Source organism: Sciurus carolinensis, chromosome 2 (assembly GCF_902686445.1).
Source record: "Sciurus carolinensis chromosome 2, mSciCar1.2, whole genome shotgun sequence".
In the NCBI taxonomy this organism is placed as follows: domain Eukaryota; kingdom Metazoa; phylum Chordata; class Mammalia; order Rodentia; family Sciuridae; genus Sciurus; species Sciurus carolinensis.
This window is the reverse complement of record NC_062214.1, coordinates 110,278,218-110,295,617: the sequence shown is the minus strand read 5'-3', so window position 1 is coordinate 110,295,617 and position 17,400 is coordinate 110,278,218. Positions and strand designations below refer to the sequence as shown.

The 17,400-nt window shown below is 34.4% G+C and overlaps 1 protein-coding gene across 7 annotated transcripts in view; it reads right to left on the bottom strand.

The window, feature by feature from the left end:
- The window catches only part of Tmem87a (transmembrane protein 87A), a 53,455-nt gene that overhangs the window by 25,854 nt on the left and 10,201 nt on the right, over positions 1-17,400 (bottom strand). For all 7 annotated transcript variants that reach the window (XM_047536915.1, XM_047536894.1, XM_047536910.1 and 4 more), the window contains exons 5-10: positions 15,898-15,951; positions 15,751-15,795; positions 7,759-7,876; positions 4,206-4,267; positions 3,230-3,413; positions 2,052-2,151 (exon numbers count right to left, since the gene is read on the bottom strand). In XM_047536915.1, coding sequence (XP_047392871.1) covers positions 2,052-2,151; positions 3,230-3,413; positions 4,206-4,267; positions 7,759-7,876; positions 15,751-15,795; positions 15,898-15,951 — 563 coding nt within the window. The remainder of the gene's footprint in view (positions 1-2,051; positions 2,152-3,229; positions 3,414-4,205; positions 4,268-7,758; positions 7,877-15,750; positions 15,796-15,897; positions 15,952-17,400) is intronic.

Below are 17,400 nucleotides of genomic sequence, written 5' to 3'. Positions count from 1 at the left end.
ATGTGTGAAGCACTGAGTTCAATCCTCAGCACCACATAAAAATAAATAAATAAATAAATAAAATAAAGGTACTGTGTCCGTCTACAACTAAAAAAATTTTAAAGATAAGTCCCTATAAACAAACCCATCAACCAGTCCCAACAACTACAAACCTATGGTCAATTCTGCCCCATACACACCCTATTCATTTCCCACTCTTCTATTATCTTGAAGCAAATCCTAGATACCGTATCTTTTTGTGTGTTTCAGTATGTGTTAAAACTTTTAAACAACATAAGTACAATACTATTAGCAAATATAAAAATGTTTTAACAATTTCTGAGTATAATTGAATACCTTATTACAGTTCACTAAACAAATGATATATTTGCAAGCTCAAATTCCAACAAAAACTGGGGGTGTGCCTCAGTGATACAGCACCTGTGCCTTGGCATGCCTCAGGCCCTGGATGAGATCCCTATCACAGAAAAACAAACAAAACCCAACAAAATACAAAAAGTCTTTTGAACAACTTCTGTTTGAAGACAGACAGACTTAAATCCTTAATAAAAATTCTACTGAATCAGAATCTACAATTTTAACACGATTCCCAGGTAATCACTAGTGTTTAAGATGCACTCACTTAAATCATGTCTGCCACTAGGAAAACTCTGTTAGGGGAGGGAAATTTCCCTACTGTTATATCTCAAAAACCCTGAATATTTCCTGTCATAGAGCAAAAGGCACTTAAATAGTTATTAAATCCCCAGTCCTCTATTCCTGCTTAAGGTTGAACTCCTTCAAATAATTACGTATATACACAGCTAACTCCAATTTTCTTCCTCCTATTTTCTCTAGAACTTCCTCCAATTGGGTTTTTGTCCCTACCACTTCACCTCACTTATTCTTGTGAGGGTCATTAACACCTCCATGTAATTAAAGACAATGGTTAATCTTCAATCCTCTTACTTGACCTCAACTATGAGGGCATTTGACACAATTAACACCCCTCCTCAGAACACTCTTCAGTTTCCTATCCACCTCACTGTTCACTCCTCAGTTTCCTCTGCTAACTCTACTTCATGTCACTGACTTCTAAATAACAGAAAATGTTCAAGGGTGCCACCTTTGGACCTCTTTTCTATATACATTCCTCTTTGGTGACCATATCCTGTCTCAAGACTTTAAGTGACATCTTACCTTATGACTCTGAAACATACATCTCTGCCCCAACCTCTTCCCTTTTCCTCCCCTATGTGGATATCTAGCTCAACTCCTAGTATCTCCCCAGCCACAAACCTGTTTCACCTAAGGTCTTCCTGAATTCACTACATGTCAATTCCTTCCTGTCACTTGATTGGACCAAGAAAGTTGGCATCATCCTTGCTTCCTCTTCTCTTTTACATCACAAATCTTTTTCATTAGGAAATTCCATTGGCTCTAAAATATACAGAATCTGATCACATCTCAGCATCTCTTCCCCTGGGTCTACATATAGCTCCCTCACCTCAAGTTCTCTGCTTAAATGTCACTCGGTGAAGCATTCCTTGAATCCTATTAAAAACATAACTCCAGCTCCTGCCTAGCACCCCCTGCTCCACAGCACTTTTCACTGACACATTATTTAACTCACTTATTTCAATTTTGCCTGTGTCCCCTTTCTTCACAAATTTAAATCTTCTGTTTTCAGGACCTAGAACAATGCCTAGTATACAGAAGGTGCCCAACAAAATAAATTTTAATAAAAGTAATTTTTAGACAGTTACAGTAAGAATGCTCTTCTCAAAAAAAAGTCTGACTTACAAAAAATTTTGGAAGAGTAAAGTCGCTGTAAGTTTTCTTTGAGTTTTGTATTTTAAAACTATTTGTAACACTGCAGATTTTTCTGCAGGTGCACCCTGAAGAAGTGAAATGAAACAGTAATATTTTCCCAACACTTGCTGCAAAATTTCAGATATCTTTTCTTATTTCAGAATTATTTCTTTCAGAACTACTACATGGGGAACCTGCAGTCGTATTTCAGTTTAGTCATCATATCAATTTGCTTTTTCTTATAGGAAGTTAATACTTACTTGACTATGCCATATCCCAGGCTGACTATGATGACCAGGGTTCGAGCCAGGGAGCGTTTCACTGCTGAGAGCAGTTCTGCAAGGATCAAGGCACCTTGGACTGTGAGAAAAAAAGCAAGAAATGGCACTACACTCTAGGCTCAGCAAAAGGCATAATTCAATATCAGAATATAAATCACTGAAACACTCTTAATGAGCACTGATATTAAGTCCTACTAAAAAAAAGAAAACCTCTTCCATAATTTGTACAAGCACAAAAGCTGTTATCTCTTAAATCTTACTCACATGTATAGCAATCTAGGTACGTTCAACTCATCTCCCACCTAACTTAACTTCACTAAAATCTTAACAGAACAGTTCATCCCACATGGAGTTTGTCCATATTCATAGTATCAAGGGTATTTCTTCTCCATTTTTTAAGACTGTAAAAATAGCTATACATAGAAAAGTACCCCCCCCACATGTCTGATTTACAACTTTGCATCCACTATTTTAAGCCCTTTCAAAGATCTAATTAGTATATTTTGCGACAATAATTATTAACAATCAAATAGCCTGACAGAAAAACTGAAGCTACAGAAACTATCTCAATAAACTTCAGTACAAAACAATCTCTTATAACCAGTTCACCTTAATAAAATGCAAGCAACTTCCGATTATCTTGGTATCACCACATTTTTATAAATTCTTGGATATACTTTTCCTCCACATTTTTTTAAGATCTTTGAAATCAAGGTGTCTCCTACCATAAACAGCAGCTTATTGGCATTCTTAAATTGGTACTGTTTCTTTCTTGGTGTACATAATAATGGTGTCTTAAGGCTGGGATTTAGCTAAGTGAGGGGCACTTGCTAGGGTGTATGAGGCCCTGAGTTTGATCACCAGCACCACAAACAACAATAATCATGTCTTAGATATCAACTGCAATTGAGATTTAATTTAATCATTCCCAAAATGGCCACTACTTTTGTGAGCATATGTCAATAAAATTTTCCTCACACTACGGATCCCTTAAGTTACAAGATTAAAAAGAAAAGTTACAATCTTAGTGATTCTTCTTAAGTTATTCTAATAATTAGGAAATTGTAAAGGTAGACCTATTTAATTACTCCTGACCTTAGGAAAATTTTTATACATTTCACCAATCACTCAAACTGGTAATTTTTTAAATTACATACCAGACTCTCCTTTGTATCGAATATTCTGAAATTCTGCATAGAAGACGGCTTTCTCAAGCATTCCCAAGAAGATGACAGCACCAATCCAAAATTGAATTCTCAGGAGATCTCTCCAGTAGCAGGCAGACCATGCCAGCCACAGAACCCCAAACAGGACATAGACAATACACATGACCATGAAAAACTGTCATCCAATTGGGTAAGAAATAAAAATGAGAATTAGGGCAAGAGCCATGCATCTTAGTATTAATGAACTATAAAATATACATATCCTACCTTCTATCTGAAAAACATTTTTTTTCTAGTGTAATACTAACAAATTTGAAAAATTATCTCCTCTTGAGCAAAGGTGAAATATATAAGGACTTATCCTCAAAGAGTGATTGCTCTCCTCTATCAACAGAGCTTTTCAGCTCACAATCCAAATTTATAAAAATGAGGACAACACTGAAGAGACCATAAAACACAAAATGGGAAAACTATTAAAGGTATAGGAAAAACAGAGCAATCATGAACAAAGGAAGTCTGAAACAGATTAAGGATATTCTCAGACACAGGGATAGCCATGTGCCTACAAACACATACAAAATGAAAAGAAGGAAGCTTCATCACTTAGTTACTATAAGTGGACTCAGAAACTAAAGGGTTGTAGCACTGTATAACTGGGTTGTAGGGTTGTCACCCTACTTTGGATTCTAGAGAGACTATGAGATATGAGACGATATATGAGATACTTTTCAAGTTTCAAATCTGCAAGTCATTAACTTCTTCGTTTTCCAGGTAAAAAAAAATGAGGCCCACAGGGTACACTAACTCTCCTAAATTAACAGTCTAATAAAGTTAAGTATAGAACCTCAAGAAACATTTTCTGAGCTACCCAGGAAATATTCTTTAAAAAAAAATATCGCACAAAACATGGATAATCTGTCAAGCTAAACTTGTTTAAATACTGAGTTAAAAATATAAATTCACTTACAATCATTAATGGATAGTCTTCAAGTGTGAGATATTCATAGGGACCCTTCACTTCAACAGTCACTGCCAAAACACAGTCCTCAAAATTAATTTAATGGATTCAGAAATTAGACAAAAATATTGTCTAGTATTTGACAAAATTAATGACAACTTTACTGGGTCATTTACTTTTAACGACTTCAATTCTCATGAATAGTGTATTACACTTTGTACAGCATTTTGAAATTAAGTATTCTCATCATTCAGCCTGTGTCCTACACAGGTTTCCAAAGCCCATGCTCCAGTCTGATGTGGGAAAGCCTTTTTTCCCATACTTATATTCCATAATGACTGGACTGAATGATATTTCCTCCACAAAGACTTCTCTGAGTGGGCCATCTAGAACTATCCCCCATCTCCTCTAAATTCCAAACACACTTCATATATATATTTCTCACAATATTATCACTAATATGTTTTACAGGACTTCCTTCTTTCATTCTATCACCTTTGTCTTCTGTACCTGCTTATTTATATTTTCCTACTGCTTTCTTTTTTTTTTTAACTGACTTCAATTTTATTGCTATATTAGTATATCATTTTGAGAAAGTATTTTTTAAACCCTACAAATTCAAATTAAGTCATACAAATAATGTACCTGCCCTGAAAAAATAAAGTGAAAACAATCCAGTTTCCTAAACATGTATCCAGGATCCTCACACCCAAAAAAAAAAAAAAAAAAAAACTCTGAAGTCAGATGGAAGCAAAGGACCATTCAATAAAATTAGAACTGGCCTTTCCTAAAACTTGGTAGTTAACATTTCTCAAAACTTTTGCTATAATTAAAGTGCAACAAAGTGAATCTAAAAGTCAGTCTTACTGAAGCAAATCGATCTGAGTATTATAAGATTGTCCATAACTGATAAAACTATGTTTTTGACTATTTTAAGACTGTAATTGTTAAAAAAAAAAAAAAAAAAAAGTTGGGTAAAATTTAGGTATGACTTGATAAATAAAAATCTGATTTTTCTAAAATAAGATTTCCTCCAGAGACAGAAAAGTAGTACCTGCCATTAGACCAAAATTTCCTATCACTAAAAGGACACACCATTATTAAAAGTAAACCAGGTCCAATACTTTTTGTGGGAGGGCATCCCATAATAGCAATTATAAAAATTTCAAACCAGAACTGTTATTAAATCTATACTTTGCCCAATTTAATAAAAGAACAAACAAAATAATTAGTAAATATTTGTCTCACATATTCTTTGCTTAATCTATGCCAGAGGTCAACAAAAAACAGCACAGAGATCAATTTTAGCCATCCACTACTTCTGTACAGTTTTATTGTAATAAAGTCATGTCCACTCATTTATGTATCATCTAAGGCTGCCTCTGGACCACCATGGTTGGTGTAGTTGGAACAGAGAAAATACTAACTGGCCCTTTAAGAAATACTTAGGTAAAAGAAAGAAAAAAAAAAAAAAAGAAAAGAACAGAGGAATGTTGCTAACCAGTGGTCTATGTTAAAATATACATTTATAGAGCACTTACTATGTGAGAGACTTATGGGAAACAGCAGACAGAAAGATAAGATGTTTTCTGTCATCGAATGGATAACCATCAAGCAGGAAAAAGAGGGTTGGAAAGCAACAGAGAGAACCATCCCTATGAGCCAGACCCAGAAGGATGAGTACTTTCCATGATAAGGTAAAAAGCCTTCCAGACAGAGGAAATAACATGAATAAAAAGAGTTGTGAATCATGCAATGTAGCACAGGCCTGTAGTCCCAATGGCTCAGGAAATAGTTCAAGGTCAGCCTTAGCTACTTGGCAAGACCCTCAGTAACTCAGTGTGACCCTGTCTCAAAATAAAAAGGACTAGTGATGTTGCTCAGTGGTTAAGCACCCCTGGATTTAATCCTTAGTTCCTGCCTCCACAAAAAAAAAAAAAAAAAAGAAAGAAAAAGACAGTTGTGAAAGTGTGCAGTATATTTAAAAGGACACATAGCCTTAAACATACATAGTACCATACATAGTGTTTTGATATAAGTTAACCAAAAGTAAACTTCAACAAGTTGTAAAGAGTTTTAAAGACCTTATTGCAAAATGTGGACATTTTATAGGCAATGAAGAATCATCAAAGGTGCTTTTAAATTTTTTTAAATATATATATATTTTTAGTTATAGATGGACATAATACCTTTATTTTACTTATTTATTTTATGTGGTGCTAAGGACCAAACCCAGTGCCTCACACATGCTAGACAAGTGCTCTACCACCTAACTACAATACCAGCTCCATCAAAGGTTTTAAAAGAGAGAAAAGAAGATGAAACTGTTTTAGAGAGAATATAATTCTAGGTCTTTCAGATGGTAAAGTCCTGTAATCATTTACCTTCTGAGCTTCAAACATCTGATGGATAAAACACAAAGGAGAAAACAAAAAGGGCGTAAGTTCAAAAATAAAACAAATACTTCCAAGAATCAAAACTGAACAGAAACACAGAACAGTGCAGGAGGTTGAATCCCTGATCATGTTGGATCCTGGACCCCAAAGCAAGATATGGTAGTGGTTTCTATAGATCACTGAAACCAGAAGGATTCAAAGAAAAAGAAGAGGAACCAGGGTCAGGTTTGATGCATGAAGGCAACTCAAATGGAGTGAAGGAGACCCTCCCTTCCATCCTTTTCAATGAAAGAAGGTTGAAAATAAAGGTCAGCAACTGCTCCTGGAGACTAGTTAGTGACCCACTAGAAAGTCAAGGGCCTAGGAAGGCAGAAGGATACACATAAAATTAGGGGTCCAGAAACTGTGCCACACCACCTCAGCTTTGCATAATTTGCATGTGAAAGGCCCTGAGTTCATCCCCAGCACGGAAAGAAAAAAAAAAGGGGGGCGGGGGGGGGGTGGGAAGGATGGAGGAAGAGAAATACTTAGTAAATTTGGGAAAAAAATCTTTAATCAAATAAAGAGTATTTTGAAAAATCTATAGTAAGCACCTGTCAAAAGCAAGATAAGAATGACTACTATCATTGATTCTATTCCATATTCTACTTAAGAAAGCAAGGTAAGGAAGAAAACCACAAAAAGAAAATACAAAGACACCACAGAAAGTACAGTCAGTTAGGAAGCCACTGCCAAACTCCAGGTAAGAGGCAATGACTCCGCTGGCAAGAACAACAGAAAGGAGAACATTTAAAAATTCTTGAGGCACTGAAAAATAATCAATGATAGTTAATTTAAAAATTTAAGTTTTGACTTAGCAACCAAGTTTTGGCAATTCTAGTTCAGAATACCAAGAACATATACTAACTAAAATTTTTAAAAGCAAAAGAACCAAAGGAAAATGAAATTCTATGTATAATACCTAAGAAGAAAGGATATGTAAAGTGCCTGTGACTGACTGGTAATATGGAGTGCAAAAACATGGTAATTTTTCTCTTCCAAGTTTTTCACTTCACAAAAACTTACTAAATTATTCCCTCACTTAAAGCAATGTTACCCCTACCTGCCATACATGACACAAGTAGAAAATAACACAAACTTTTAAAACAGAAATGAATTGAACTTACTGGTAAAAAGATTACTTAGAGAATTTTCTTTTGATAATTCCTTTGAGGATGAAATGCCAATATGTACAATAAAAATGTATGGTGCATCTTGCCAGGTTTGCAACGGTTCATGCATTACCTAAAGAGGGGAGAAAAGGCATCAAAATTTGAGGTCTTCAGAATTAAGAGCACCAATTCACAAGAGCTAAACTATGGAATCAATCTAGGTGCCCTTCAACAGATGAAAAAAGAAAATGTGGTATATATAGTCGATGGAATATTATTCAGCTTTAAAAAAATGAAATTATGGCATTTGCAGGTAAATGGATAGAGTTGGAGAACATCATGCTAAGCGAAACAAGCCCATTCCCAAAAAAACAAAGGCCAAATGTTTTCTCTGATATGTGTATGCTAATTCACGATAAGGGGGTGGGGCACTAGGGAAGAACTGAATTACTTTAGATTAGGCAGAGGGGAGTTAAGGGAGGGGAGGGGATATGGGGATAGGAAGGACAGTAGAATGAAACAGACATTATTACCTTATGTACCTATATGACTACATGACTGATAGGATTCTCCAACATGTACAATCAGAAAAATGAGAAATTATACCCTATTTATGTATGAAATATCAAAGAGCATAAAAACATTCTACTGTCATGTAGTTAGAACAAACAAAAAAAATTTTTAAAAGGAACACAAGTTAATACAATATGAAGTTTTTGCTATAGAATATGCCCCAGAAACATGGAAGTTCTTCATTTTCATTCATAGTAGGTACCACAAATTTCAAAAGCCTGTAGTGCAAAGTACTTGGATCATAAAGTACTAAAAAATAGGATACCTTGTACCTTATACACAAAAGTCACATTTAACATTTATTTTTTGACAAAGAAAACTTCAACTTAAATCACTTAACCTCTAAGCCTAGCATGCTAGGATACTGTTACATTTTAAGCAAAACTAAGGAATCTGATGTCAATAAACATGAATAATATATATCAATTCCTGAATTTAATTGCCTCTGTTCAATGACCTTTCCAAGACTATCAGAATTTCTGCTGACACAGTCTCACATTTCAGTATTTTACCTTGGGCTAGTCTACATGGAAGCAAGAGTCATTTCATTGCCTGCTCAAGTAATGGAAGTTAACAACCTCCAAGTCCTCTGACAAGATTCTGCAGTTTGTGAGGAAAATTCATAGCTTTAACATCATGCTACATTACGTTCTATCACTCATAATTACTGACCCTTTCCTGAACATATTCATTAGCTAATAAAATTTGTTTACTGCAATAAACTGCTTTGTTATTAATTTTGTATATATTTAAAATACCTCTTACAAATTTCAAAAGGTACTGATTAATTCTCATAGTCCACGACTTAACAAAAGTATGCACTGTGATTTCAATGTACATATTTTGACCCTGAAAAAACAACATTATATTCCAAGCACTGTTAGGCATGTAACCCATACTATAAGCTGAATCCCCAAAATATTACTATTGTTATCTTTTATATTTTTTGATTGAGGTAAATTCTACATGTCACAATTCAATGGAATGTGGTACACACATGATGTTGTACAAGCATCACCCCCCACTGAGTTCTAAAACATTTTCAACATCCCAAAAGGAAATCTTTACTCATTAAGCAATAACCCTCCATCTCTTCTTCTCCCTTCCACTTAAAACCACTAGTCTAGGGGCTGGGGTTGTGGCTCAGTGGTAGAGCACCATGTGAGGCACTGGGTTTGATCCTCAGCACCACATAAATAAATGGTATGTACCCATCTACAACTAAAAAAAAATTTTAAAAACCACTCGTCTACCTCCTGTCTCTATGGATTCACCTATTATGGACATTTTATATATATGTAATAAATCACACATTATTTGTCCTTTTGAGCTGACTTCTTTCATTTAACACACTGTTTTTCAAGGTCCATCTCTATCAAAACATATTTAAGTATTTCACTCATTTTTATGGATGAGTGATATTTCACGGACATAAAACACTGTTTATTCATTCCTGCTTGGAGTTTGAGTTTTGGGAGCTTCTCGATCTTTTGAAGTTCATGCTGTCATCAAATTTGGGAATGTCTGGCTATTATTTCTTCAACAATTCTTTCCATATCACTCTCTTTTCTCCTTCTCATACTCTCATAATTATGTGTATGCTGGTATACTTGATGGTGTTCCACAGGTCTTCTAGGCACTGTTCATTGTTTTCATTCTTTTTTCTTTCTGCTCCTCTGAATGAATAATTTCAATTGCCCTATCTTCAAGTTCACTCTCTCTTCTGCCTGCTCAACACTACCATGAGGGGCTGGGGTTGTGGCTCAGTGGTAGAGCCCTTGCCTAGCATGTGTGAGGCACTGGGTTCACTTCTCTGCACCAATAAAAATAAATGAATAAAATAAAGATCTATCAACATCTAAAAAATTTTTTTAAAATACCATGAGCCCCTCTAGCCAATTTTTCAATTCCATTACCTACTTTTCAGCTCCACATTTCTATATTTTATTTCTTTTTATAATTTTTATCTCTATGTCCTCCTGGTTTCCTTTAGTTCTTATCCATGCTTTCCTTTAGCTCTCTGAGAATATATAAGACAGTTCATTTAAAGTCTTTGTCTACTTAAAAGTCTAATGCCTGGGCAAGGTAGCAGCTTCTTTCCCCATTACGCTTCTCCTAGTTATTTTTAATTTTTAAACTTAAAATAGTTCTGGAAAGTTGGAACGTGACAGTTCGCCAGTTTATTAGTCATTTCAGTGGAAGAATGGAAACCTGGACACCCCTACTTGGGTGTCTCAATGACATATTTTTTGTTGTTGTTCTAATTATTTATACATGCTGGCAGAATGCATTTTGACACATTGTACACAAATGGAGCACAATTTCTCACTCCTCTGGCTGTACATGATGCAGAATCACACCAGTCATGCAATCATACATGTACATAGGATAATGTCTGCCTCATTCCACCACCTTCCCAACCCCACATTCCCTCTCCTCCCCTTACTCACCTCTACCCTATCCAAAGTTCCTACATTCTTCCCTAGCCACCCCCCATTATGGATCAACATCTGCATATCAGACAAAACGTTTAGCATGATATTCTCCAGCTCCATTCATTTACCTGCAAATGCGATAATTTCATTCTTCTTTAGGGTTGAGTAATATTCTATTGAATATATTTACCACATTTTCTTTATCCATCTGTTGAAGGGCACCTAGATTGGTTCCATAGTTTAGCTATTGTGAATTGAGCTGTTATAAACATGGATGTGGCTACATCACTGTGGTATGCTGATTTTCCTTAAATCAAATATACTATAATCACATATACTACAGAGTTATAGTAACAAAAATGGCATGGTATTGGCACCAAAATAGACAAGTAGCTCAATGATATAGAATAAGAGACACAGAGACAAACCCACACAAATAGTTATATATTACACCAAGGCACCAAAAACGTACACTGGAGAAAAGAAAGCCTCTTCAACAAATGATGCTGGGAAAACTGGAAATCCATATGAAGCAAAATGAAATTAAACCCCGATCTCTCAACCTGCACAAAACTCAACTCAAAGTGTATCAAAGACATCATTTTAATGACCTTTATTTTACTGTGTACAAAACTGAAGCTCACAAGAGAATAAATAACTATCCTGAGGAAAAGTATTAAGTTGTGGAGCAGAACTTTGAAATCTAGGATATCTAGATAGAGCCTGTCTCTTAACTATCATACCAACTCAATTACCAATTATCTCCTCCTCCTTAAGAGAACTGTCTTAAAAACATTGTCTTCATGAAACTGCCTCAAAACTGTAATACCCCTTCAACGATACTTTCTTTTTCTTTTACTGGGGATTGAACCCAGGAGTGCTGATCTACATCCCCAGTCCTTACTTTTAATTCTGAGACAGGGTCTTGCTAAGTTGCTGAGGCTGGTTTCAAACTTGCAATCCTCCTGCCTCCTCCTACTGAGTTGCTGGGATAACAGGTTTCAGCCACTGCATCTGGCTTCAATAAAACTTTTCTAAAACCATCAGTAAAATAAAATAACTAAAGCTGCATGTGGGATTCTACTTATCAGTATTGGGAGAAAGGTGCACTACAGGGGTGGTTTTGTTCCCAATACATTGTGTTTTTAATTAAGCACTGGTAGAACTGTAATGATTTCAAACAAAACGCACCTTTACCATAAAATTAGCAAGTGCACTCCTTGGCATTAACCGAATAAAATTAAAAATTTACGCCCACAGAAAACCTGTAACCAGCTTTATTCATAACTGCTAAAACTTGGAAACAATCGGATGTTCAACAGCTGAATGAATTAACTGTGATACACCCAGACAATGGAATTCTATTCAGGACTAAACAGACCACCAAGAGGAACCTTAGATGCATATTACTAAGAGAAATAAGCCAATCTGAAAAGGCTACATATTTGTATGATTTCAACCATATTAAGTTCTGGAAAAGGTTAAACTAGGGAAATAGTAAGATCAGTGACTGCCATGGGTTAGGAAGGAGGGAGAGATTAAACAGGGGGAGCACAGAGAGTTTTTAGGGCACAGAAGCTATTCTGTACAATAGTGTAATGGTGGAAACACCATTATATGTTTGTCAAAACCCAAAATACACAACACTAAGAGTGAATCTTAATGAAAATTGGCTGCTGACGTGTGGACGCTGGATTATCAGTTGTAACAAGCATACTACAATGTTACAGTATATTGATGGTGAAGGAGGCCGAGTATGCAGGTGCAGAGAGAATACATGGAAATTCCTTGTACTTTGAGATCGATTTTTTGGTAAAACTAAAACTATTGAAGTCTATTAATTTGTTAAATATTGCATTACTGCTTAAATTCAAAACTAGTCCAAATATTCAAAACATTCTCTTTTATCAATCCCTTCTTAATGGAAGGGACAGGGAGAGGACATTTCCTCTACAGACATGCATGCTTCGTGAGAACTTTAATAAAACAGGGTGGAGGTACTGAACTCGTGAGTAGTCTTTAAATAGAAATAAAAGTATTCACTTTAGACCCAGATTTTCAGGAAGAGCAAAGCACAGATTTTTTTTTTTTTTTTACTTCTTTTAACTATAATCTAAGTATTTCATAAGATTACTTGTGATATTCAACAGGGTCATCTTTTAGCCAGCTTTTTTTTCACTAGGAACACAGTTTAAGCCTTGAAGAGAATTCAAAGTATGATATACACAAAAGACAACTGAACACAATTACAAATGGTCATAAGTGTTCACTTTCAAGGATAATATTTTTCAATGCAATTTATAGTAATAAACTGTCACTTTATCTAAACAAACTGCCTAAAATCTGTTTTGAATGATAACAGCCATTGCTTATGAACAGGAAGGAAACCACTCTTAATTTCTTAGGACCATAAATTGCTACAACTTCCCTGCAGAGTACTTTGAAAAAGCACAGAAAAATAATTTTTAAATTATGGATATACTGGGACTCAAAAATTCCACTTTTAGGAATTAAGATGAAAGAAAATACTACAAATGTGCACAAAGATATAACCAGACATTATGGATACAACTCTACCAAAACTGAAAATTTGGAGACAACCCAATATAAATCGATTAAGTTGATTGTTAAAAACATGGTAAATGGAATACTATACAGTCATGAAAAGTGAAATAGTATTCAAGGTACCAATTAAGTAGTGGGGAAAAAAAAAAATTAAACAGTACTGTCTTTGGGGCTGGAGGTTCAATATCCAGCACCTCACAAAAGGAAAAAAAGAAAAGAAAGACAAAAAAGATATATATAAAGTGATCTCATTTTGGTTAACATACATGTACTCTGTGCAATCACACCAAATGGCTAAAACTGCTAGAAAATAAAATTAGCTGCTAGGGAAAGAAATCCTCTTTGAAAGAATTTTAAATTTTAAATCAAATCAAAACCTTTAACCAACATGGAATTCCTTTGAAGTCAGAAAATAAAGATTTAGAAACAAAAGTTGTGACAAAATTCACAACACTGAAACTACAAAATAATAAAAACAAACTGATACAACAAGATAAATAAGATACTGTGCAGGTATTTAAGTAACGATGCAATACAACATTTATTGAACTGGAAAGATGTCCATGTTACATATGTTAAAGTTAAATATGCTAAGTTAAAAAACAGACTGCCATATAACACACACTGTAAGATTCCCTTTTAAAATAAAGTGCACATAGAAGAAAATAAATATATTTGTAATATATCTGTGTGGTAATGTTACAGGTGATTATTTTCCTCTTTTTGCTTATGCACAATTTCTAAAGTTTTGACAGTAAATACATCCATGTTAGTAACAACAACAACAACAAAAAAACCCAAAAGTTAGCTTCTGTTTAAAAACAATTAGTGAAGGCTGTCATGCCTACCTCATGTTCAGTTTAAACTTTTGTACAATAAAACTGGAATGGAGGTTGCAAGAACACCTCCAGAATGTCCAAGTAAGAACTTCTGAAAATCCAATCATCCACAAAAGTAATAACACTGAAAAAACTATCAAAATTGACTTTTTTTTGGAACTTCAGAAATTATGATAATCCAAGAACTGTTTCTTCAAGAAAAATATCTGAATCTCAGTAAGAAAAACAAGCTCATAAAGTTTTTGTTTAACCTAATTACATTCCTCTCTTCCAAGCTCCTTGAAACTGATGACAGGATTGAAAAACAGCAGTCTGATGCCACAGGAAAAAGTAAAACAGGTTTGCAGGTCCCTGAAGACCAAGCACCTGAGAAGATCAGCAGGTTGCTGAAAACCTCTAATCTCAGGGCTTCTCTATATCTGGCCTCAGGGACTACTCAACATGAAAATCCATACTCAGGGCATCTGTCAAAGACACTTAGCAGCAATCATTAAAGATCATAGCTGCCTATATGACACTAGGAGTTGGAGCTATCAAGAAGTAGAACAAAAACTGAAAGGGAAAAAGTGAAGAACGAGATGCACATAGGAACTTTAAAAAATTCCAAAATACTCATGGAAATCTAGTGGTCAGGCAAATGTGTAGGGCAGTGCACACATGCCCATAGCTGTGCACAGGCCAGGAGAAACCTGAGAAGGTTCTAATCATTCATCTCTGGCAGATCATAGGGTCTGTGCAAGAATGACGTAAAGGTTAAGACAGTTGTAAATTATAAAGGAAGTCAGATACCAGGGTCACGTATTATATGATTCCATATATATATAAAATGTCAACAAGAGACGAATCCACAGAGACAAAATGTAGATTAGTGATTGCGAGAGACTGAGGAAAGTGAGAAATGGGGAATAACTTATAACGGCTATCAGGTTATTTTTCAGAATGATAAAGAATTCTACAATTAGTGGTTGGTTGTTATACAACTTATGAATATACTAAAAACCATTCAATTGTATGCTTTAAAAGGATAAGTTTTGTGTTATCCTATCTTCGTGTTATCATATCTTAAGTTGTTATAAAATTAAAAACTTTAAAATCAGCTTTGTTAAAAAAAAAAAAAAAATGACCCAACACGGATAACTAACTTACTTCCTCAATACTTTTAACTGGAAAATTTTTGAAGAATTAGTCATTATAAATTAGAAAGTGAAATAAGTCTCCACATAAGGTGTATTTTTGAAAATTTAAAGCACATATATAACTTTTAGCCTTTTAATTTTCCAAACTCTCTTCCACTGATAATTTTAGATGGAATTTAAGGTCCTTTTGAAAAAGCTTTTTTTCTGTTTATAATTAAGCTATACTTATTGAAGTGGGGGAATAATTATCAAAACAGTACAGGTTCATATGGAAAATACAGAAAACACAAAAGAGAAAATAAGAAGTTGGTAATGTTACCCAGAGATAACCATTACTGGTATTTAGCTTCCAGTTTTAAGTTTCTTTTTAAACATGAGCATAATGAGACAACTATTAAAAAAATGCATGAACATAAAACTAAAATAGGCTCAATGCCTCAAATACCCAAATACACTTACAGTTCTGTCTCCAGTAAAGGTAAGATTTGTTCCATTATCCTTAGCCTATAAACATCACAAAAAAGAAAATTAATTCAGAAATCTTTACTTGACTCTCAGAAATATAAAGGATATAAAGAAATAAAAATGTTAGAGGAAAACAATTACCTCCTGTTTTTCTCCTAAAAGAGGTAGCCGATGCACAAACTCCCCAGAAAAACTCTATTAAAAGAAACATAAATGATTTCTTACAAGTTGAACAATCAGAGCTTTTAATTACTATATCTAATTCATTTATATTTAAATTAATTATTGATATTATTAAAAACATGAAGGTCAGTGAAAAATTGGGTAAATGATAGGTTTAATGATGTAATATTCTGGAAAATAGGTTGAAAAGTCCTCCTGTCAGGCTCAGAAAGAAGACTGCTGGAATGCTTTTGTTGCAATTGTTCATTTTCTCATTTATCATATGGTACACAACAACAGATTTATTTTATTGTTTAGGGTGCTGGGGAGATAGCTCAGAGGGTAGAGTACTTGCCTTGTGAGCACAAGGCCCTGGGTTCAATCCTCAGCACCCAAAAAAAAAAAAAAAAAAAAAAGTCACAGTATTTTATTGTTTAACACTTTGTTTTGCAAATAAATATATACCACAAAAAAGAAACATAAATGAAATTAAAGATGTATAAATAGCAAAAGGACAGTGTGCTTTAAAATACCCAGAAATGACTAAAGCAAAGCATAATAAACACCATAGGAGTAAATATAATAATAAAGCATCTGCAGTCAAAAAATTTCTAATTAACTACAAAAAAGTGGTTAAAACCCTGCTGAAAACTATAAAATAATAAGCCAAATTGGCACTCCATTTCTCTGTAAGGATAACAAATGTTTAAGAATGACGAAACCTTAAGATATAGGATATCTGCAGAGGATGGATGACAAAATTCCCTCTTATTCTACAAATGAGGAAAATAAGATTGAATAAGTTTTAAAGCTACAAATGCAGAAATGGGATTTGAAACTAAGATTCTTGACTCTTAGGTCCACTATTCTTTTTATCATACCACACTTCATGGTTGTAAAAAGACTACATTAATAGCTCATCTTACCAGTTATTGGAAGATGAGGCATTCTCCTTCCTAAGTAGTTAGATTATGTATGTAATTTAACTCTTAAAATTTAATTAGATTGGAGAAGAAAAAACCTTACCAAAATGGTATAGTATATGCCATGCATCTGGAAAGAGTATCAAATTTAAAAGTACGGAACCTCAAGCACAAGGATTCAACAGGTAACTTTCCATAATCACATCTAAGAGACCAACCAATTCTCTTAGCATGGAGATAAATTTGGAGAACCAACAGAAAACACAAATGTTTCAACATCACATTGTTTCCAGCTTTTTTTTTTTTAACCATTCCTCTTCCATTTAAAAGCTATTTTCTTTTCAAGTCCATAAAATCTAAGTTATGACAAGAACCAAATTCTTATATTCAATTACCAATTACTTCATTTGCTTATCAATTACCAATACTTAATTAAAATCTTATAAATAGTCCAGGGTGGTGACACACACCTGAAATTCCAGATACACAGGAAGGCTGAGGCAGGAGTACTGAAAGTTTTGAAGTCAGCCTTGACAATTTAGCGAGACTCTGTCTCAAA